This window comes from Odontesthes bonariensis, chromosome 24, assembly GCF_027942865.1.
Source record: "Odontesthes bonariensis isolate fOdoBon6 chromosome 24, fOdoBon6.hap1, whole genome shotgun sequence".
Lineage (NCBI taxonomy): Eukaryota > Metazoa > Chordata > Actinopteri > Atheriniformes > Atherinopsidae > Odontesthes > Odontesthes bonariensis.
The window spans coordinates 28,846,724-28,870,435 of NC_134529.1; the positions used below are offsets into that span (position 1 = coordinate 28,846,724).

The 23,712-nt window shown below is 40.7% G+C and overlaps 2 protein-coding genes across 5 annotated transcripts in view; one reads left to right on the top strand and one right to left on the bottom strand.

The window, feature by feature from the left end:
- Nucleotides 1-3,905, bottom strand: part of nt5dc1 (5'-nucleotidase domain containing 1) — an 89,147-nt gene extending 85,242 nt beyond the window's left edge. For all 4 annotated transcript variants that reach the window (XR_012768793.1, XR_012768792.1, XM_075458535.1 and 1 more), the window contains exons 1-2: nucleotides 3,563-3,905; nucleotides 808-899 (exon numbers count right to left, since the gene is read on the bottom strand). Coding sequence is in view for 2 of the 4 variants with exons in the window: in XM_075458535.1 (XP_075314650.1) it covers nucleotides 808-899; nucleotides 3,563-3,655 (185 nt within the window). In the remaining 2 variants the exon portion in view is untranslated. The remainder of the gene's footprint in view (nucleotides 1-807; nucleotides 900-3,562) is intronic.
- A 3,729-nt stretch (nucleotides 3,906-7,634) lies between these two features.
- frk (fyn-related Src family tyrosine kinase) lies at nucleotides 7,635-22,166 on the top strand. The gene is made up of 8 exons (XM_075459878.1): nucleotides 7,635-8,222; nucleotides 11,550-11,671; nucleotides 14,934-15,097; nucleotides 15,198-15,366; nucleotides 16,261-16,419; nucleotides 18,687-18,868; nucleotides 19,841-20,006; nucleotides 20,097-22,166. The coding sequence occupies exons 1-8, from the start codon at nucleotides 7,822-7,824 to the stop codon at nucleotides 20,303-20,305; spliced, it is 1,572 nt and encodes a 523-aa protein (XP_075315993.1). The 5' UTR covers nucleotides 7,635-7,821; the 3' UTR covers nucleotides 20,306-22,166.
- Nucleotides 22,167-23,712: the final 1,546 nt, after the last annotated feature.

The window sequence follows — 23,712 nt, forward strand, 5'->3', positions numbered from 1 at the left end:
TTATTAATCTTCAAATAAACTCTGTAAATAACCCCCCAAAATATAAAGTAACCCAAGAATAAATATAAACAAAATTCAAAGTAAAGAAAGATAAGGAATAAATAGCTCCAACACTCTGACAAAGAGAAAGTGAAGTGTTGCATGCTGGGACGTAAGCACCATTTCAAGATGAATAGTCTCCTGTTACAGTTGCGAAGACCATTGTTGCCTGGTTAGATTTAGTTTTGTTTGGCTAAAGATGACAAAGAGAAGAGATGGTAATGAAAAAGGAGAAAAAAGATGGATCTTACCAGTAGTACTTGAACTGCACTGCTTTATTCATGATCTGCTAATTAACACACCAGTATTGTGCCAAAGTCTGACCCGTTTTTTGGCTACTTCATCAAAGTAAACAAATTACACTACGACCAAATTTATTTTAATTCTATGGAGTCATGTGCAGCGGACTGTTTAGTCTTTCTATTGTGAATAAAGAGGAGCTATCATTTTCAAACTAATTTGATCCGTTTGGTTTTTTTTCTAACTTGCTGTGCCTAGTTTTGTTTAACATTTGGTGAAGAGGATTAGAGATTAACTAAGACATGAGACACAGAAAGTTAAAATTCAAGGTCTGTGCACACAAAAGATAACATCAGAGCAAGCTAGAAAACAATATGGCATCCAAACAAGCCGGCACATGACATCAACTTCACCTTCTCTACTAGATTGATAAAGCCATGAATCGCTGAAGGCTCATAAATTATTAATTCATTGTGTTTCAGTGACAGGTTCCCTCAAAGGTCGGGAAATATGCTGTTGCAGACTCACCAGAAATCCCATGTTGCAGGAGTCAGATCCAGCAGGTCTTTGTCATATCCCTTATGCTCCACCAGATACCTGGTAAAACTCTCATAGATGAGCTGTAAACACAAACATCACAAAGTGGGATGATGTGAAAAACGTGCAGCTATGTGTACAGAAGAGTACACCCAGTGTTCTCGTCGTCTTTCTATCAGTTATATGTTAAAATACGTTGACCTATAGCTTCAATCTACTTGTTGTTTACAGAAATCTAATTCCATTTATCATTATTCTTCCGGTTTGGTTTTGAATTCTTTGTTAAGGTAGTGGGTTTACAAAAAGCTTGCAGACTGATAATAAACAGGCCTCAGAGCACCACAGTGGTGTCACTCCTGGGACACGTTTGGAACCCTTATCAACAAGACAAATCCAAGTTAAAGGGGAACTCCGGCATATTTGAAGCGCATTACAACAATATTGTTGTAATATATTGTTGTTATGTTTTAAATACTTGAACGCAGTTTTTCTAGAGAAGATAATTGTTTTGTATATGGGAGTATCGTCCATTGACTCTTTTGGGCTTTCACATGCGCGCGCATACCAACAACCGGTAAGTGACATGCTGCTATAGGTTGCTAAAGTTGTTTTGTAACGTCCCCATGCCAGTAATGTGAGAACCATGCATATGGTTTTGATGGTAAGGCTTGTGACTTTATTGTCGGATGGTTTATAAAGTGGTGTGACGTTTCTGCAGTGTGCAAGTTGTTGTTTTACGTGGAAGGGTTATTATTACCCGTTGGCCACCATGTATTTGGCTAGCATGACAGGCTGCGCAAACAGCGCAATCGCCGCACAGGGAGCGCCGATTTGCACCAAGTTGTGTCCTACTGTCAGTATTTGACAACCTCTAGCAATGGGATTGTGCTTCAAATATACCGGAGTTCTCCTTTAATACAGCTTTAAATTTGTCCTGAACAATATTATTCATTTAAAAGAAACAGACAACTGACTGATGTGGAAACCATATCTGTCATTAACATTGTTTCTGCACTGAGAATATCTGCTGGGCATGGCTTTGGAGGTTCCGTATTCTGCCTGATGGTGAAGCATTGATGGGACAGGGGAAGACGTAGCTGAGGCTCAGGCCTGGTCAACTGCAGGCCACACAGAGCAGCAGGGATTTTACAGTTATTTGTAGAGTAACAGAAGCAGGGGCGCCGAAAAGGGGGGGAAAGGAGAAGGATTCTAGGGGCCTAGAGAGGCCCTAATAAAATTATAATACTGACAAAAAATAATATGACGCTAAGTTATTAACTAACTTATAATCACAAATATATTTAATTTACAATACCTCCCCTTTGTCAAAATGATGCCTCGTTTTGAACAGATACGTCAAGTGCAGCAGCAGCTGTCAGTCAGCCCCCAACTCCACCTGCCCCTGAAACAGCCCCAGTGCACCCACACGAGGAAGGAGGTGAGCAGCTGTGTGTTGAATTAATAATAATGATAAGCCTTATCTCAAATGTCAGATAAGAACAAAAAACAATACACACAAAATATAGAAAAGATGAATCTATTATTATGGAAAATATGAATAAAAAATAAATTAAATAAAAATCGTTATGGACTATTTTAATGCTTTAAAAAGCAAAACTTTTTTTATTTTGTTAAAATTCAGTTATCACTGAAATAGAAGTGCAGTAGGAACAGAGGAGAAAATGTGTGGTGTGTGCAAAAGACTGCGTGACTCTTCTCAATCCAATCAGAGAAGTTTACATGTTCTAAAAATCAAAAGATTAAATAGATTAACCAACATATAGCCTCATAAATGTATTTTATCAAAACCAGTGCCGCGATCTTTAAGTAAAACAAAATGGTGGGAGGCCATCTGAAACGGTGACTACGCTATTACAAATAGTTATATTATAGGAAATAGGCTACTAGATAACTTGTGTATGTCAGTACACTCCACAGAGCCAGGTCCAGGATCCTCTTCAAGTTTGGAAGGGAGGAATGTGGCCATTTTGTTTTTTGCTGAGATTTTATTTGGGTCTCCACAGATGATAATTGCTATTATTTTCATTGAAGAGTTTATTTTATATTTAAGTTTTGTATTTTTCAGGTAGCCTAATTTAGAGTTTAGAATTAGAGTATCAGTGGTGCAGCAAATAAGTGAATCTAAATAAATTCCATTGTAATCAGAGAGCTCAGTGCTTACCTACCTGTCCACTGTTATGTTTTTCTTTTTTCACAATATGGGAATGATAGTCAAAAATACCAAAATACTAGTTTTATGTAAAATAGCATTGCTAATTTTCACAGGCCTCCTGGTCGGCTGTTTGGGGGCCAAGTAAAAAATATTTCAATGGGACCCAAAATCCCTAGCGGCACCCCTGAATAGAAGCAAGGAGAGACCAAGCGAGTCTGCAGTGACTGGCCCCAAGCACCAGCAAATCAACCACAGCGTGAGAACCTCGAGAGACAGTGGCCGTCAGCTGGCCGTCAGCTGGCCGCAGAGGGGACTGACAGATGAGTGCATACGAGCGTCGCCGCCGACGTTCAACCTATGAGTCATGCAGAGTGATGCAGCATCGCTTCACCGTGCACACATCTCTACACTACATCCAACCACCGGCTGCACTGGCACACATTTTCAACGGGGAGGGCAGAACAAACTACTGACCGCTGAGCGCGTTTGCCTCTTCGAGTCATTTTTATTTTGAAGCTGATGGAAGCGTCACGGCCACCGTACTGTTATGTATGAGACGCTGGAGACACTCACCCTGGAGGTCTCCTTCAGATGATACCGACAGAGTGTGTGGTCCAGGTCGAAGCCGATAACATCACAGTCCGACAAGCTGAAGTATTCGCTCATCGTGGCTGAGGCCGGGCGAAGCGCGGGGAGAAGCGCGGAAACACAGCAGTCCTTCTGCGACGGTGACAGCCCGCACGCGACCGGGCTCTGGAGCCGCTGCCTGCGCTCGACCTTTTGTCAAGAGTACCGCCGAGACAAATGTGCCAGCCGGTTCACCCGGAACACGAACGGCTGCTCACTGAACGCTTAACGTCAGTAACTTCCCATTTACAAGCAGAAGTTAAAGTCGTATACCAGAAGATGGCGGCAAAGAGACGAGAGCGTTCAGCGTCTCCGGATGACGAAACCGTAACGCTCAGTATGGGGGCCGCGCAGGGTCAAGTTGGTCTGCGCATTCGTGTTAAAATCGGTTAAAAAAAAAATCAGATCTGGTCAAACAAGAACTGCTGCTTACATGACAAAAAGCACAAAATTAGGCAACAGGTCACAATTAAGAAATACATTAATATAATGAAGAAACGGTCTCAAACGGTCTATAGCCCTAACATATTAAACCAATTTTCTTTTCAGAATATGAACTTCTCCAGTTTATTGTGTCTCTGCAGAGCCATCGTAAAAAAGAAACAGAATTTACTCCTCTCTCCTCTTTAGTGCCTCTTTTTGTTGTTGTTTTTTTTGGGAGAAGCAACTGTATCTCAGGACGAAGAGCAGTGGTTTTGAGATATGACTCCTGGCTTCCCATGTCACATGTCAAAGTGTCCTTGGGCAAAACACTGAACCCTACATTGCCTACAGATGTATGTATCCATTGGTGTGTGCATGTGTGTGATAGAGAAGTAAGCACAGTGTAGCCTGTAACAATATGCAGACTTACACTGTGCTGTAGTAGTGTGTGTTAATGGTTATCAGGCCCCTCTCTTGTGGAACCAGCTGCCAGTAAATGTCCGGGAAGCAGACACCCTTTCCACTTTTAAGACCAGGCTTAAAACTTTCCTTTCTGATAAAGCTTATAGTTAGGGGTGGCTCAGGTGATCCTGAAACATCCCATAGTTAAGCTGCTATAGGCCCAGACTGCTGGGGGGCCTCATCTGTCTCACCTTTCCTCACTTTACTCTCTTTTTCCCCCGTTTAATTTCTCAAATGATATTATGTATATGTGCAGGGGTGGAGCAGTGATTTTAAATGTGGGGGTGTTACATGAGCGCCACATCAAGTTGGCATCCGATTTGCGAATTAAATGGATGGGCATAAAGGGCCATTTCACTGCATTTTTTTGCATTTTGATCGCCCTAAACCTATGGAAACTACAATACTTACACTGCTCAAATCTGGATGGAATTATTCTAAAAAGGCTATAGATTCATTAAAACCTTGTTTGGGATTTGTGAAACCTTTCTCTGATTTGTAAAAATGCAGAATAGGGCCATTTCACTGTTTTTTTTTTAATTTGATCGTCCTAAACTAGGTCCTGTATGGATAGTTAGACTGCTCAAATCTGGATGGAATTATTCTAAAGAGGGTACAGAGACTTTAAAACACATTTTATGATTTGTTAAAACTTTATTTGGTCATTGAAAATTCAAAAAGATGAAATCATCTTGCTGTAAAAGTGGGGGTGTCAAAACACCCCCATCCCCCACGGGTGCGACGCCCATGTATAAGTGACATTATTGTGGTCATTAACTCTTGTTTCCCTGTTCCAACAGGTATCCTTTGAATGGTGTTACGGTGTTTGTTGTCCCCTCTTTTCTGTCCTCTGAAACCCCAGCTGGTGGAGGCGGATGGCCACCCTTCCTGGTTCTGGTTCTGCCAGAGGTTTCTTCCTGTTCAAAGGGAGTCGTTTCTCTCCACAGTCGCCTCAGGCACGCTCAGGACGGGAGATTGGACTGAAGACAAGTTTCAGTGCAATCTGTTGGTTTCCTTAGCTAGGAAATTATTTTTGAATTGGCTCTATATGAATGGATTGGATTATTTTGTAAATAATTATGATTACAATTAATTTAATTCCAATTGAATTGGCTTGAATTGGACTATACTATTTAAGTGCCTTGAGATGACATTTGTTGTAATTTGGCGCTATATAAATAAAACTGAATTGAATTGAATTGAATGGATGAATATGGCTTGAAGTGTAAAAGCACTTTGAGTGGTCAGCTAGCTTTGAAAATGACTAAATAACTACAGTCCATCTATCATTTCAATGAGTATATGGAATCTATTTGCATTAATCCCATATTAATTTGTTGTAATCATTCATGTCAGGACTTCAGAACTGGAGAGAGTAAGATCTCTTCTGCACATTTTAAACATCACACATTTAATAATTGGCACTGTTATAAGAGGAAGTTACAGCATTTTTTTCCCTTTTGTGATCAACATTTTTATTGATTTTTAAAAGGTATTATTGACTATCTGACAAACATACCACAGTTTTTGGGACCTAAGGGTTGTGTGTCTGAGAAAGTGGTCACAGGCACAGCACAAGGGGCTGTACTCTTACCACTTCTCTTCAATCTGTACACCTCAGATTGAAGACTTCTAGTATAGCTCATCTCTGGAAATATTCTGATGACTCTGCAGTTGTTAGGTGTCAGCGATGGACTATAGAGGCTGAGAACAGGGAACTCTGCGGAATGGTGTGGGAACAATCTTAAACGTGAATGAAACAAGAAATGACTGTTGATTTTAGGTGGACCAAGAATAAGGCAACTGGAATGACTTAATTACAGAAAGAAGAACTCTGCACAAGTTGATGAACATATTGAGCAACACTGCCCGCTCCTTCCTGCCAGAAGCAGTAAGCATGCACAGTCTCCAGTGATTGTTTTTTTAAATACTTCTTACTGTTTATTTTACTGTTCTTTGACACCATCAGAACGCATCCAATTTAAATCCAAATAAATTAAATTGTTTTAATCTAAGGAATCAGCTGTGGAAGTTTCACGTTGATTTCCATCTGTTACCATAGCATTGGTTTTATAAATTCCTGTTGCTCATTAAATTTCGATTTAAAAAAAAATGGTAATTTCACACACACTTAGTGAATGATCCTCATGTACCTGTGATATAAGTGTTCCAACTTTCACTCGAAGAAAGACGAACTTGCGGTAGAAAAATGGTTGTTGGACATTAAGTAGCCTGTCTGTCTCACTGCTTGCGTCTTGAAGCGAACACACTTTTCTCATAATGTTATCTTATGTGGAAGCAAACTATAAGGCTTATATTATCTGAATAAAAAAAGGCATTCAAATATATGGACATTTTCCACCTTCATGTTATGGTTCCATTCCATCTAAGTCAAAAGGAAGTTGCCTAATTAACCTTTTTATTTTTTTTTCTCAACTTCCTTTTATTGAAGAAATTTTTTTTTTTTACATTATACATGAAACATTTCGATATTATACGCCAGGGGATAAAATAGGTCATAATAAAATATTCAAGTGTTCACGGATATCATCAGTCTTAATCGCTTTCTGGTTGTTTGAGTATTTAATGGAGGTCATGTACTGCCTGAGCTCACCGAGAAAGGCAAGAAAATAAGTTTTTTTTTCATGAATTTACATTTATGGATATGAAATTTTGCCATTAAAATGATGAGGTTGATAATAAAAGTTATGTTGGCTTTTTCTTTGGTTTTGTTAATGTCATGGAGCCCAAACAATACACTCCTCCAAGATAAATTAAACTCATTATCAATGTTGTTAGCGATGAAGTTACAGATATCACTCCACAGTCTTTGGACAATAGGGCAGTGCCAAAATAAATGGGTAACAGTTTCAGTCTGTATAGAACAGAAAGTACATTTCACTTCAATGTCTTTTTTTAATCTTTTAACAATATGATCATTGGATGGATAAAATCTATGAATTAACTTAAATGAAACTTCTCTGACTTTATTAGTTAACAGGTATCGGTTGGTTAAGAGCCAGATCTTCTTCCAGTTGCCTAACCCAGACGGAGACACAGCGGTTATATGACGTCACCAAGGTGCTGAGCGCGAGCCGCTCCTCATTCCTCATTCCTCAGCAGGTGCGTGTGATTCCACCTGCACTATGAACCTGCTCTGCGACCAGGAAGCACCTCATTTCAGTTGCAGAGAGCGCTGATGCCCCATACAGGGGTTATTAAAGTTAAATTAGGATTTCATGGCACGCAGATCATGGGGATGAAAGACGACCGCATCTGTCCTCGCGCACAGTGACCGGTGGTGATTGAGCAGCAGAACCATGGAGATCCAGAAGAAGTTTTCTGCGTGTTGGCAGAGTTGTTTGGCGTGTGTTAAGAAGTCTGACCAGTCCGGAGGCGAGACCAAGTCTGAGGACGAACCCGTCCCCATAGTTCTTAAAAACCCCTTCACCAAAGAAAGTTCAGGACCGGACTCCGCTTCAAAGAGACCTTTGCCGCCGCCACCAGCGGGTTCCAGCGGGGAGGTCTACGTCGCTCTGTACGACTACTCCGCCCGAACCGAGGAGGACCTGAGCTTCAATACCGGCGATACTTTAGAGGCGCTGGACAAAAGCTCTGGTGATTGGTGGGTTGCAAAAGCCCTCACCGGGGTCTCGGCCTCCAAACAGGGATATATTCCCGCTAATTATGTGGCACTGGTGGAGAGCGTTGATGCAGAACCGTAAGTATCGTCTCTGTATACACTAACCCGTTTTTTAAAGGAACAATGCTTCAGTGACTTTAGATATTTTTCTTTTCATGTTGTCAGTACTCAACACTTTTTTTTCTAAAGATAATTTACGGGGATGTGAGAGAACCTCAGAAATATCCAGACGCCTGAACGACTTTTCGAACTTTTCTCCAGTGAGGGGGTCTACATGATGACGTGTTTGGTCCATGTAACGACACTCCTCAAGTTGAGCGTAAATCAGTGCAGCTCGCTCACAGGCGGCCATCTTTGTTTTGGTTGTCAGAAAGCTGCACCTTGAAAAGTGTAGTCTATATCAGAGCTATAGAGTAATGCATCTTTTTACACCACTCTGGTCTATATTAAAGGAAATACAATTACTTCCACAAGTCATGGGAATTTTTTTATTTTTTTTTTACTTTTTCTCCAGCAAACATCTAAAATGAAAGTAAATGTTCTCACAACAGTATGGTGAATACAACTTTAAATCCTCCAATATAAGGGGGATGATACTGAAGATATTAAATATTACAATTAATATTATAATATTATATAGATATTATAATTAAAATAATTTTTTTTGATTAGATAAGCGTTTGTTTCTAGAATAAAATAAAATCTATCCATCAGCTTCTTTTTAAGATTATGAACGACGAACTTAATTTCACGGTAAAGTCTGATTGAAGTTTTTACTGTTGTCATTGGGACCAGTAGGAGGAATGTCTGCCATGTTATCTCAGTTCCAGCATCCAGCTCTGAGGGTGTAAAGGTGTGATAAGGGCTCGTGTTTTCCCAGCTGTAGTACAGAAATCTGTCTGAAGTCTTGCCTTGAACTCAGTTAACCATTATCTGAGACCAGGAAGTGGGGCTTTTATTTCAGGTTAATTCCTTCATTCCCATGGAAGGCCTAACACGGAGAAACAATATTTTTTTTTTGTCTGTTTTTGGACATTTACGGTCTACTAATACTATTTCACCATATCTCTGTTTAATAAAGACACTGTTTCAACAAATAATTTAATTTAGATTCAGGTGAATAAAGTCTGAAAGACCTTTAGATAATGTATTGTGGTTATTAATCTATCCCTTTATTGCCTCGTGTAGTTGAAGTGTCAGGGAAAAAAACCTGAAAGGAAAGTCCCGCCTGTGACCTCTCAGCTGTAATCCGGTTTTTCCTGATTTGTTTTTAAGAATGAAAATAGCTTCGTGTTCCCTCGTTCACTTTGGGCATCATTTGTGTCATCAGTTCCAAACCTTTTTTTCATGACACATACACTGAGTTATGCTGCGCGTCTCCAGTTTCGCATTCCATCAGCGGCTCCTGGAATGTTGAAAAGGCCTTGGACTCGCTGAAACTTTTGATCAGGCTGAGGATGTGACCTTTTCCTGTTGTGTTGCATTAACAACATAAATGCATACATCAGATTTATTTTGAACTGTTAAAAGTTGTGAACATGCAGATGAGTGATGGTGTCCGAAGAACTTCAGTGTTCAGTAGGAATATCGGGATGTGATGGCATGAGTTTTGTTTTTTTCTCTTTTCAACCAGGCGAGTAAGTAGGAACAACCTCAGCCGACAGCACCTCCTCAGCTATACGTGCCCAATTTGATCAAACTAACAAAAGGAGCATCTCTTAAATCAACTTCAGTCGAACTCTGTAATATTTTTTTATTCTTGATTGCATCACTGCTAAATGATTTGGGAGGCTACACGATGGTTAACATTGGCACCTCACAGCAGGAAGGTTCTGAGTCCAATCTCTGCAGGTGCCTTTTAATGTGGAGTTTGCATGGATGGGTTCTCTCTGGGTTCTCCAGCTTTCTCCTACAGTCCAAAATATTCACGTTAGGTTAAAGGGACAGTTCGCCTCTTTTGACATGAAGCTGTATGACATCCCATATCAGCAACATCATTTATGAACATGTTCTTACCCCCTGCTGCGTCCTGTGAGCCGAGTTCCAGCCTCGTTTTGGTGTTGATGAAGGTAGTCCGGCTAGTTGGCTGGGGTTTAAAAAATAAAGCGTTATGCTTCTCAAAACAATATGCGTTCAAAAGAGTAATACATTTGCATCACAAAATGGTTCTCCAGGAAAAAGTCAGACCTCACAATCGCTATTTTCTCTCGCTTCGTATTACTGCGTGCTGCCGACAGGCGCGTCTGTTACGGTGTTTGCTGCTCAGAAGCAGGGGACAGCTCGGTCTGCACTTCGGTCTACACAGCCCGTAGTGATACGAAGGGAGAGAAAATAGCGCCAAGCAATTGTGAGGTCTGACTTTTTCCTACTTTTTCTGCTCACAGGACGCAGCAGGGGGTAAGTCAAATTTAATAAATGATATTGCTAATATGGGATGTCATACAGCTTCATGTCAAGAGGCGAATTATCCCTTTAATTTGGGATTCTAAATTGGCTTTGGGAGTGAGTGTGAGCATGCATGCTGGTATGTCTCTGTTGGCCCTGTGATGGACTGGTAAACTCATTCAGGGTTTAGGATGGGCTCCAGCCCCCCTGCAACCTTGTACAGGATTCATTGGGTGTAGAAATGAATAGACAGAACATTTCTGACCATAAATAGGGAATTGAATAACTTAAGTTATTTGACTGAAACGTACACACCAGTCGGATTGTCAGTTAAACTTCTTAACTGTGGTGCACAGCAGCTCGCTCTTCAGTATGTAGTTGGATGAACTGACTGTTCTTGTAGTGTTTCATTAGCTATATTGTAAGGATTAAAGACACTAAATCGAGTTAGATTTACTTGCACTGTTTGTAGCTGTTGCAAAGACTCAACGTGGTTGCAGCTGGAAACTCAACAGGCGGAGTTGAAGATGATGCCGGAGTATTTCATGATCGACCCATTTTAGCATCAGTGTGTTTGTTTTAAGCCAGCCCTAATATTTATATCTTAATATTTATTGGTGTCAACAAAACTAAAACCATGACAAAAAGAAACCCTTTTTATAATTGTATGTATAATCTTCTTTCATTCTACATGCATGGCGTAATGAAAACATTACCAAAGCAGTTAAACAGACATTTGAGGGATGTAGTCTGAACTAATATGGCTGTGCAGCGCTGGGCACTGACGGAGTGAAGAGGTCCTGAAGCTGTTATTTCTGGGGTTTTTTTTTAATTTTTTTTATTGATTTATGTTTTATAATCACAAAGTTAAATTATCCATTAAAACAAAAAATCATGCATTTGTGTGCTGCCAGTTATTTGTCTCAGAAAGAAATTTGACTGAAGAAAATCGACTGAATTTAATTTGAATTGCAGTTAATTTGTGTCTGAGACTAAGGTTTGTTCATTGTGTTTCTGCAGATGGTATTTCCCAGACACGAAGAGGTTGGATGCAGAGAAGTTGCTGCTTGCCGTCGGGAACCAGCAAGGTGCTTTCCTCATCAGAAACTGTGAAAGTCAGAGGGGGGAGCTCTCTCTTTCAGGTAAGTAAAATAAGAACAAGCAGCAGCTCAAGCCTCAGATACTTCTTTCTGAAAACAAACCTTATACCCCACACTGATAGTTTGATTTCAAGAGCATTATCAACACACATTTATTTTCAGCACACAGGCTTTAAGATCCATGAAGCAATCATCTTTGGTTGCTGTTTGCAAACACTAAACACTTGGCAGCAGCTGGCCATGCAAAGCTGAACAAACGGGTCCCACCGGTTGTTGTAAATTAGAGGAAATGATACCTTTGTTACCAAGCGCATGGAGGAGTTCATGCACTGTAGGAAATAATTCAACAAAACAAAGTTCCCCTAAAACAGGAAAACACTGAATTATATAGCTGAATAATTATTAACATGTAATGACTAAAGAAGCTGCTCCACAAATAATGACCCAGCCGGTGGACTTTGCTTGTGTCATTCCACTATATTAATATCAGTTTTCAGTGCATCATGCTGCCTGTGCACTTCACTCAGAGACTGTGATCTCTCTCTAACTCGGACACTCCTTCAGGCTCTGAGCGCTCTGGGTGTTTTAAAATCAGGAAAAAATACAGTTGCCATGAAGAGATGGCAGGTATGCTGCCAGGAAATAGTTGTGCAAATGAGTGAGTTGATACATGCCTGCTGTTTGTGTCATGACAGCTGCTTTTTAGCTCTGACGGCGTGTCATTAACGTGGCAATCACACAAGTTATTGACCTAATCAAATTAACATGTAGGCCCAGACTCTTATTTCACCATGTTGAATGTGTTTGTTGGCAAATCGGACAAGATATTAAAATGTTTCTGATTTAAATGTATGTTTTGTAGATTAGATACTGAAAGATGACACTTTCAGTACTTCTGCTTGATTTGAACGTCTGTCCTTTGAGATGATTTAGTCCAAAACTTTGACCATCAGTTGCTCCTTAGCAAGTTTTAGTTGAGTGTAGGTTACCATGCAAATCGAGCCAGGTTAGCAGATCCACCCTCATGACACCGAAAACTCTGCCCTTCTGACTTTGTTCAGTGGCACTGATTTCAGTGACCGATAGTTTGGAGGTCATCGAGGTAAATAAATCCAGGCCTTTGCTCCCCTGTGTGATAAGTGTATCTCTCTGGTCTGATTTGTCCATTTGGTAAACTCTTGTAGCTCATTCATTAAAGCCAGCTCACGACCGAGTCCATTTCACAGCCACTGGCTTCTGGTTGGGTCACACATTTGTGTGGCAATCAGCAAAAAAAAAACATTTTTAAGACTGAATTCTTTATTGATGGACTGTAACATTTTCAGATGATATGATTGATTTTCTAACATGAGCTCAGTGTAGCATCTGAATCAGTTTTTCTGATTATTATGGCTGAACAACACGACTTACTGGTGGAAATGCTGGCAGGTATTTCTATTCAGATGTTTTAAACTTTGTTTTTCACAGTAAACTCAGCTAATTCGCAACATTCATTGTCAACTTCTTAAACTTGGCTGTGTATGTGCGGTGTTTCCATGTAACGATTGATGAAAGATGAGCCTGCAGGTAACCATCACCTCCACTGCAGTTTGCTTCATCTCTAAAAAGCCTTTAAGCTAATTGTTTCTGTTTACAGACTAAAGTCTTCACAGTTTGGTTCATACATTCAAATGAATAACTCCCCTTGTTTTTGGCCAACATATTTACTATAGCCCATTCATAAAAGGAAAATGTCAATCTTGCTTTCCCACCAGTCACTAAAAAAAGAAAAACGTCCAACATGCTGCTTCAGTGATGATGGCTGAATGTTACAGGAAAGCAAAAAGGTGGAGGACTTTATCAGATGCTTGTTTTGAAAACCTTTGTTTAAAGTCAATGAAAAGCCCGATTTTAGCCTTGTTAGCTTAACAGTGCATTTCTGCTGAGCAACTCCAGTGGAAAGCAGGAGTAGGGATTACTGAAGTCTCTTCTGGTTCAAGTTTTGCTTTTTATTATTTATTTTATTTTTCCTCTGTTTTCTTTAGCTTTCACTGAAAATATGAGCAGTGTGTCAGTTGAGGTTGAGGCTTGTTTAAAGCAGACATTGACGACTCTAAATATTGTATATGATTTGGAAGTAACCCCAATTTTCTTCATAATTTAAAATCGGTAAACTCAAAAGTTGTTTTTTTTTTCCTGCATTTTTTCCTGTCCTGACCAAACTGTTTCAAAATACATCTGTGTCTGTTTCATAGGTTTCAGCAGGCAAAAGCTGAAAGGAACCACTAGTAAACCTGCAGTCTGAGAGCAAAGTGCTCTGTCAGGAAAATATCTTACAATGAGATCTTTAAGATATGATGGAGCTCGGTCATTAAGAGCTTTATATGTAAGGAGAAGAATCTTAAATTCTGTTCTGAATTTAACAGGGAGCCAATGAAGAGAAGCTAAAACTGGAGAAATATGATCTCTGCTGTTAGTTCTCATCAGAACTCTGGCTGCAGCATTTTGGATCAGCTGAAGGCTTTTCAGAGAATATGTGGGACGGCCCAATAATAAAGAATTACAGTAGTCCAATCCTGAAGTAACAAATGCATGGAGCAGTTTTTCTGCATCACTCTGAGACGAGATGTTCCTGATTTTAACAATATTACGAAGATGAAAGAAGGTAGTCCTAGAAACCTGTTTTATATGCGAGTCAAATGATAAATTCTGGTCAAAAATAACTCCAAGGTTCCTCACTGTAGAACTAGAAGCTAGAACTAGAAAATACCATCGAGAGTAACTATATAACTAGACAGTTTCTCTGAAACTTTGTCTGAATTTAGAAGCAGACAGTTCTGAGTCATCCAGGTCTTTATGTCTTTAAGACATGCTTATAGTCTGACCAACCTATTGGGTTCATCTGGTTTCATAGATAAGTACAGCTGGGTATCATCAGCATAGCAGTGGAAATTTATGCGATGCTGTCTAATAATGTTACCTAATGGAAGCATGTATAAAGTGAAAAGAATGGGTCCAAGCACAGAACCCTGGGGAACTCCATGACTTACTCTGGTGTGTGAGGAAGATTCTTCATTTACAAGAACAAACTGAAATCTATCAGATAAATATGACTTAAACCAGCCTAATGCAGTCCCTTTAATCCCAATAACATGTTCAAGTCTCTGTAATAAGATACTGTGATCAACCGTATCAAATTTAGCACTGAGATCCAACAGGATATCATTGTTTCTTTTTAAATGTAATCATTTTCATTCTAAGTGCAACAATATCATTTTCCTTTGGAAGATTAATGGGAATATTATTCTGTTCTGTTTTCTGTCAGTGCTGGACAATGGGAAGGTGAAGCATTACAAGCTAAAAAAAACCGAGAATGGTCACTACTTTGTGTCGAAAACCAGATTCTTTCCAACACTGAAGGAGTTGGTCGGGTATTACTCCGGACAGTCCGATGGCCTCTGTGTGCGTCTGGGTCAGCCATGCAAAAAGGTGAAATGCAGCTAAGCACATCAACTCAAACAAATTCAGCTTGCTTTCTAAATTCTATTATTACCATTTATTTGAACTGTGACTCCTCTTTTACATGCAGACGGAGGTTCCACAGACCTATGGTCTGTCCTACAACACAGTGGACCAATGGGAAATTGATCGCAGAACCATCGATCTGCAGAGGAAGCTGGGAGCTGGACAGTTTGGCGACGTGTTTGAGGCACTGTGGAATGACACCACATCAGTAGCAGTGAAGACCCTCAAACCTGGTACACATAAATATAGTAGTTTTCTCAGCATGAAATTACAGTGGTGTGATGTGACCTACTGGTACAGGGATTAAAGTTCTTGTTTATTAAGCCATTCTAAACTTTCTTGAAATGTTTGTTCCAAATGCTCTGACTGGGTTTGAGTGTGTGTCAAAATGTAGCGTCATAAAGATTTCCAGAAAGAAATCATAAAAATTCCTTGTAAAAGGAAGCATGAACGTTCAAATAAATCAATGTAATGGACTTTGTTCAGTTTTTATGGAAGTGTGTTATCACACGAATACAGTAAGGAACTTAAGATGTGATAATCTTTCCTACATATGACTACATGTCTTAGGAAATATCTGAGCTTGTATTGCATTTTATGCTACACTGACACACAAGTGGAAGTGGTTTGCAGAGCACTTGGAAATGGCGTATAGTTGTCGTTATGGACTAATTTATCACAGTTTTGAACAAAGGGATCATCTTTGTTCCAACCCTCACCTGTGCTCACAGATCTGGGTGGTGACCCAAAGAATCAGGTCGTGGATACAAGCGGCTGAAATGAGTTTCCTTCAGAGGGGGGTGGGGCTCAGCCTTAGAGATGGGGGGAGGAGCTCTACCATCCGGAGGGAGCTCGGATTAGAGGCACTGCTCCTCCATGAAAGAGTCGGCTGAGTTGGCTCATCTGGTTAGGATGCCCCCTTCCTCCAACCTCCCTCTGAAGGTTTTTAGGGTACGTCCAACCGGGAGGAGGCGCTGGGGAAGAGACCCAGAACATGCTGGGGGGGTTACATGTCCCATCTTGCCCTCAGGACCCCCCCCCCCCCCCAGGAAGAGAATATATATTTGATATGAAATCCAAAGAAGGGGAAGTAATCTTATGTTAGAACCACTACTTTTCTCTCCTAGGAACAATGGACCCCCAAGACTTCCTGAGAGAAGCTCAGCTCATGAAGAGACTGCGGCACCCTAAGCTGATCCAGTTGTACGCTGTTTGCACCATGGAGGAGCCCATCTACATCATCACAGAGCTGATGACGAACGGCAGCCTGCTGGAGTATCTCCAGAGTAAGACCGCCACACTTTTCTGCATACACACCTGACCATGATTGTACTGAAGGGTCGGAGTTCAACGCCACTGTGCCATTTTACTTGACCAGTTTGGCCCTTTCCATTGAGAAATGGAAAGGGCTCAGTCTTTTTCGGTCTTTGGATGTTAATAAGAAAATGAAGGAGAATAATGCACTGGTTTGTTGTAAACGGGGAGCTGAACCTTTTGATTTACTGGGCCATCTTTTCAGCAAGCCTCACATATGGTCATGCGATTTGGGTTGTGAGATTGCGGCTAAAAGGACTTTGGTCTTTGGCTGATCTGGTTTTAGCCTGATCACATGGTAGCAAGCCTGTGTTGGAGGTAAACGTGTTGTAATCCAGAGCAGATTATATGATCGTTCGTGTAGGGTTTATGTCTTTGTGTATAAAGGCTTGGTTATACGACTGGGCATTATGGCCCCTGCCATGACGTGCTACCTGGCTTTTTTTTTTGTTTAACAACTGATCAAAGCAAAGTTGTTTTTTCTGTTTATTTTTTTTCCACTTTGAGGATCAATCATTTTTTCCAATTTTCCTTTGAAGCTTAAAATATATAAACAAACACAAGCCTACGAAAGAGAACCTATGCTCTCCTGATGTTCCTGCTATGTACTTGGTGGCAGTCCTAACTCATTAATTCAGGCACGCTCAGGACGGGAGATTGGACCGAAAAAGAAAAAGTTTTCAGTGCAATCTGTTGGTTTTCTTAGCTAGGAAATTGTTTTTGAATTGGCTCTATATGAACGAATTGGATTATTTTCTGAATAATTATGATTATAATGAATTGAATTCCAATTGGCTTGAATTGGACTTATTATCTAAGTGCCTTGAGATGACATTTGTTGTATTTGGCGCTATATAAATAAAAATGAATTGAATTGAATTAATCTTATCTGCTATTGATTCCACATTCACAGTGACAATCAAGAGAAGAAAAGGTTTCCACCTCCTCCTGCCCTACATCCAAGATATCTGCTTTCCAACTTATATCGATTTGAGATTTTATTCCAGGCATTACTTGTTTGAAAAGCTCAATCAGCTTTTCCCTCGTGTAAACAGCTTTCCCACTGGCATGGTTCTGCAAGAATTACCAGCAGGAATCATTCCAGTAGCAGAGCAGATGTTTGAAGAAGTTTTTCAAAACGGAAAATCCCAAGAAGACACAGAAAAGCATATGTCCAGAGGTGCTGAAGCAGGCAGTATAGAACTAATGATGAACTGCTGCAGCAGTTAACACTTCAGGAGAACATGCGTAGAATGTGTTTAAAGAGTCAAGTCTCTACTGTCTGAGGTCACAACGGACAGAAACTCCTGGAATACAAATATGCTGTGAAATGTTGCATTTGCTTTATCAGCATCTCTCAAATGACATGACTGCAGTTTGAGACTGGTGGTCACTTTCAGGGGTGTTTATGTGCAGTTCATCTCTCCAGGCATGAGATGGTCAGTCAGTAAGTGAGGTGTGTTCAAAGTCACACAATGGTTTTAACAGTTAACATTAGAACCTAGTTTGAAAATGCCAGGGGCATCTTATCAGATCATCAGGCATGTTTTCAGTCAGTGAATCTATTAGTTGGAATCCTATTATTAAAGTCAAACTGGTCCTGGACACCAGCAGCAAAAGCACAACTCTTATCATCCAACAGTCCTCTCCAGGCTTAGGAATCTTAAGAATGCACTTCTGACATGAGTTTAAGCTAAAGTCAGAGATCTGTTCATTAGCACGACTGCTACTGTGGGCACACGGGTGTGCCAACTCACTATTGGTGCACTGAAACCAGCTGTACTTGTTGTACTGTTTTTCAGGTCCTGTATCAGATCAGCAAACATACCTGAAGAAGACTCTTTAAAGATGACTAACTGGATACTACAACGCAGTTACACTGCATGTCTTCTGCAATATTGCTTTATATATTTTTAATGAAGTAAATTAGAAATCTATGAAATCAATTGATTTGACTTGAGATGGATATGTGGTATTTGTCGTAAAAGCCTGCTATAGGCGAATTGTGTAAAAGATCTGTTGCAGTTGAACAATGATGTTCTTTCAAGTTTTCCCACTGTGGCACCATGCTGGACTGGTGTCACCCATGATTGTTGCCGTTTGTCCAGCGACCATCCACTGCTCACAGAGAGCTGTGCGGCCGGCTCAGGCTTGGTTGCTTAATAAATACAAGGCCATACATGAAACTTCAAACACGGTGAGACTGTGACTGATAAGTACATTTATTATTGGATTACAGAGGATAAGGGCAGAACCTTGCGCATCAACGACCAGATTGAGATGGCTGCCCAGGTGGCAGCAGGCATGTCTTTCCTGGAGGTTCAGAACTACATCCACAGAGACCTGGCAGCCAGGAATGTCCTTGTGGGTGAGAACAACATCTGCAAAGTGGCAGATTTTGGCCTTGCCAGGGTTTTCATGGTGGGTTTGGCATTTTTTTAAGTTATATTCTGAATGCAAAAAGTCAAAGCTCTTTTCACTATTAACTTCTTCTTTAACAGCATTCCAGTGCTTTGTACTGATGCCTATAAATGAGTCTAAAACAGGGCTGCATTCCCAACTAGTTAAATGTGTTGTGTTGTAATACTCCCCAAGGCAACAGAACTGGTTTCACTTTGAGTATTATTAACAACAGTGATGCCCAAATGTGTGCGGGAGCCCTCTGCATCGCAGATTAGTCTAGAGCAGGGGTCGGCAACCTTTAACACTCAGAGCCATTTGGACCCGGTTTCCACGGAAACGAAAACACTGGGAGCCGCAAATACTTTTTCACATCTAAAATGAAAATATTGTTTTGTTTACCTTTAAGCTTTGTATTAACAAATGTAGTGTGTTGCTTACGAAATCCATGAAGTGCTACAGAGAAGGACATTTTCTTTATGGAATGAACGCATTTTGAACTCTTAAAAAAAAAAAAAATAATAATAATTTTAAAAAAACAGTTGAAGGTCTCTTTCTCACTACTAATTAGGCATACTGGTAAGCCCCTCTGAGGTAAATGCAAATGAATTTGCCCAGGCATTATAAATGTTCTATTTTCTTCTTTTCTTACGTTTCTCCATACTTGGGTTGGAAAGTCTCCATAAATGCACAGTGTATATACCAGCTTTCGGCAAGTGTGATGCATATCTTGAGCGACTAAAAATAATGAAATGTAATTTTATTTTAATATTTCAAGATCACAATAATCTTCCAATGTAGAACTACAGTTTGAAAAAAAACCAAAAAAAAACGAACACAAATAAAATACACTTGAATTGGATACTTTAATTTATTTTCCGCAGCATCAGGAACACGGTTGCCGACCCCTGGTCTAAACCGTGTCAGAAAAGCACCTGTTTAATGTTTCCACCAATGATGATGGACTGAAAGTGATAAACTTTTTGTTTTTAGAGGGAAAGTGAAAATGTGTATGAGGCCAAAGAAGGAACTAAATTCCCTGTGAAGTGGACTGCTCCAGAGGCCATCCACAACAATAAGTTCACCAGCAAATCTGACGTTTGGTCCTTTGGAATTTTGCTGTATGAGATCATGACATTTGGCCAGATGCCCTACCCAGGTGAGAGAGGTGTAAACCATCCAGGTAAATGGTTTGGCTCCGAATTTCTTCTGTTAGACCAGTAACCATGCCTTCCTCTGATTCTTCCAGCCATGACAAACTATCAGGTGATCCAGCAGGTTCCGCAGGGCTACAGGATGCCGTGCCCCCCCAACTGCCCCAAAGTCTTGTATGGCATTATGACGGACTGTTGGAAGAAAAACGAACAGGACCGGCCCACATTTGAGACCCTGCAGTGGAAACTGGAGGATTTCTTCGAGGAGGACGTGAGCTCCTACGATGATGCTGCCCGGTATTAGAACAACAGCCAGCTGTGATTGGAAACCAAGGATTAAAAAAAACTTCTCTGTAAACCAAATCAGATTCACTTGAATTAACAACAGATTCAAATGTAGTTCAGATTTTCCACTTATTGTGATGGGATGAAGTATCTAAAATGTTGACGAAGTGACTTGCAGAGCGAGCTTTTATGATGGCAACACTCCTGGTCTTGAACTCTTAGACAACTGAATGCACTTTCAGACGGGCAGCTTGTGCTTCACGCCTCATTACTGAAAGCACACCAGACTGAGAGGCTTCTTTCAGCACAGTTATGTCAGTCTTGAGCAACCAGTTGTGCTTGATCCAAGCATAGCACACATTCTTTCCGCTGACTACCTTTTAAACTACAACCCAGACGGCACCTGAGAAGATCTGAGCCGTGTTCACATCAGAAGCTCAGTCTACTTTGCTAAGAGTCAGCAGGCTCAGAAGTGGTCATAATTTTATGCTGAAGACGGTGGGCAAAGCTTTTTATTTGGTATTTTTGGGACATCTGACAGCTGTTACTCACAAACTGAGGAAAAATGAATCTAACCAAAAACAGTCTGTGCAAGCAAATGAATGAAGTTGACACCGGAATCACTGATTCATGTCAAACCTCTGAAAGTGCACAGAATGTGCTGGTAGACGATGTAATAGCTTCACACTTATGTTCACACAGGTGTTGATGCCTCCAAATATATTGTAAGAAATTCTAGCAAGCATCAGATGTTGTTGCTCAGGGACCCACATGGCAATTATTGGACTCATTTAACTAGTTTTAGCTGAAAGTTGCTTTCAAGCTTCTCAAAATGTTGATGCAATACGAAATGAGCTACTTCCGTTTGGAACATGTCAGATGTCCCAGGCTCTGTTCGTAGAATATAAAGACGATTCATTTGCATGCACGGTTTTGTTTTTCCGTTTGACACCTGCTTCACAGATTCACCGGCCCCCTCACTGTCATCTCTGCAGCCCCTAAATGACCCACCCCAAGCAGCACTGTCTAAAGTTAAAGTATACTCCCAGCTCTCTGCTTTTTTCCCCTCGTTCTTCTCTCCATCTTCCGACAGAATAATGGCCTAATGACTGAACAATGTTGGCCTGGACTCGGTGGCTTCTTTAAGGCTGCTCTCAGATCTGTGCTCGGGATTCTTTGACCAGCAGTAGCTGCAGTTCAACCAGTCGCATGTCTGACTGGTTGAACCTGGTGGTTTTATCTCGTGAACTAATGTCTTTAACAAATTCTTGTTAATTGTACAATATAACCATGCAAGTGTTTCTAAAATCTCAGTGAATTTAAACTTAATTGTCCTTTCTGCTCACATGGTTAAATGAAGACTATATGGTGTGACATGGTTTGGTTAGTTTGATTTAGAGCTCAGCTGCTTTGAATTAAACCCACTTCATGACTGAATTGCTCTCCTGAGTCACTTTAGCTATGCACCTGGGTTTTTAGCAGCGTTTCTAATGTTTGGTAGGTTTATAGGAACTGGATGGAGGTCACTGCGATGCCACCACTTCTCCACCATCTCCTCATGTTTGCACTTTATCTATGTTATCATCCCTTTTATTGTAATTCACTGCCAGCTCTTATTCTGTCTTCTGTGTTTGCATCAATGGCTTGCCTATCTGTACAGGAAGATGTGCCCGTGTAGCTACTTTCTTTATGCTTTGTAAGTTTATTATTTATTTATTTTTTTCAACATTGTTGCAGAAACTTATTCTGAATCTCAGATATTGCTGGCAGGTTTTCTGGTGTCTTTCAGAGATGTAACACATTACTGTCCACGGTGTGATTCAACTCTTCTTCTGCTACTGTCCTTCACGTGAATTAATGTTGTTTTAGTGAAAATATAACTGCTGTCAGCTGTTTTTCATTTAGTCTCCATGTAATTTGACAATGTGGCCACACGGCGGTGCTGACGCTCCTGCCCATGACCTGATGTCTTCCTCTAACCTGCATTTCATGCTCAGTTTCTGTTGCCCCACTGATTGTGTCATTTCACAACAAGCTGGTTCTTTCTTTGGAGTTTCCATCTTCTATGTTGTAGTCTCTTAATCCACCAATAGGAGCGTGGCATGGAGTGACGTGCTGCTTAATGTGGCGTTGGTGCGTTGTGTTAGAAGCCCAATGAAGCTGAACAGTGTAGATGGAACGCACGCAGGTGAACTAAACTTAACTTGTGGAATCCAACTAAAACAAATGCAGTTGAGTTGTGGGCGCAGCAGGTTGGTCTGTAAGAAGTGTCCTCCAGCACTGACGTGCACCTGCAGAAACACATGAACTGCATCTAAAAGATCCAGAATCTAATTTAATCCATATTGTTATCAGGAATCATCATCATTATTCTTTGTTTCGAATCTTTATCATATAGGAAAGTTAACGGTCATAGAGTACACTGAAAAGGAAGCATTATGTAAGGGATAATGCCCGACGAGCTGTCCAGAAATGAACCGTCTGATGCGAAGCGAAGTCCATTCATCTCTGGTAATGGACACCTCATCGGGCATTATCCCACTTATACCATGGTCACTTACCAAAGAAATAAATATTCAATCAATCATTAATACTTTAATGTGTTTTAGAGTTAAAATCATGAGGGTTTTTTTTACAAGCCGCCGCTGAGCGAACTATGGGCGTATTCAGACCAGGAAAGTCCGATAGTTCACTTGCTTTGGTCCGAACCTTTTTTTTTTCATTTTGGTGCGGTTTGCTTTCAGACTGTACATTTCAGTAAACGGACCAAAATATGTCAACAAAGCCTCGCGCCCTGAAGTCGTTCGGCTATTGGTCAGAATCGACACGCGCAACACAAAATGCTAAGTCCAAAAGTGAATGTAGCCATGGACGCTTTCCGTGCCGTTATTGCTTTTAATATAATCAAAACTATATGTTTTTCAACGTTTTGCTATTTTCACAACTGTGTAATTACTATGCTGCTGTACAAGTAATTTATCAACAACGACGACAAATGGCAAGGCGGCTACGGAGGAGAACGCTGATTCGGTCTTTCGTTAGCTTTACCACAGCCGGTCTAGTAATTAGAAGAACTAATGTTCTGTTACCTAGCAGCAGACAAACGACGGATGCTTCCGAGGTACAAAAAAGCAAAAGTCTGGGATTAGGTCCGGTCTGCTTTCACACCTCCAAAAGATCCGCACCATGGTTCGTTTGATCCGGACCGAGTCCGACCTTTCAGCTCGGTCTCGGTCCGCTTGTTTGGTCCGGACCAGAGTTCGGTGGTTTGTATTCAGACCATCCCAAAAGGTCCGAACCAACGAAAATCTGGTCCGTTTGGTCGTTTGGTCCGGACCAAACGAGGTAGGTGTGAATACGCCCTCAATCTCCCTATGCAGGCGTTGCCAAGCAACGACCGCAGCAGCTGACCAGTGAAGGGAAGTG

Excerpts from the sequence above, each read along its gene's own strand:
- frk (XM_075459878.1), top strand. The coding sequence starts at position 7,822 with ATGGAGATCCAGAAGAAGTTTTCTGCGTGTTGGCAGAGTTGTTTGGCG. Across the intron at positions 15,367-16,260 it reads AGTGAAGACCCTCAAACCTG|GAACAATGGACCCCCAAGAC; the intron begins GTACACATAAAT and ends TTTCTCTCCTAG. Across the intron at positions 20,007-20,096 it reads TGGCCAGATGCCCTACCCAG|CCATGACAAACTATCAGGTG; the intron begins GTGAGAGAGGTG and ends TGATTCTTCCAG.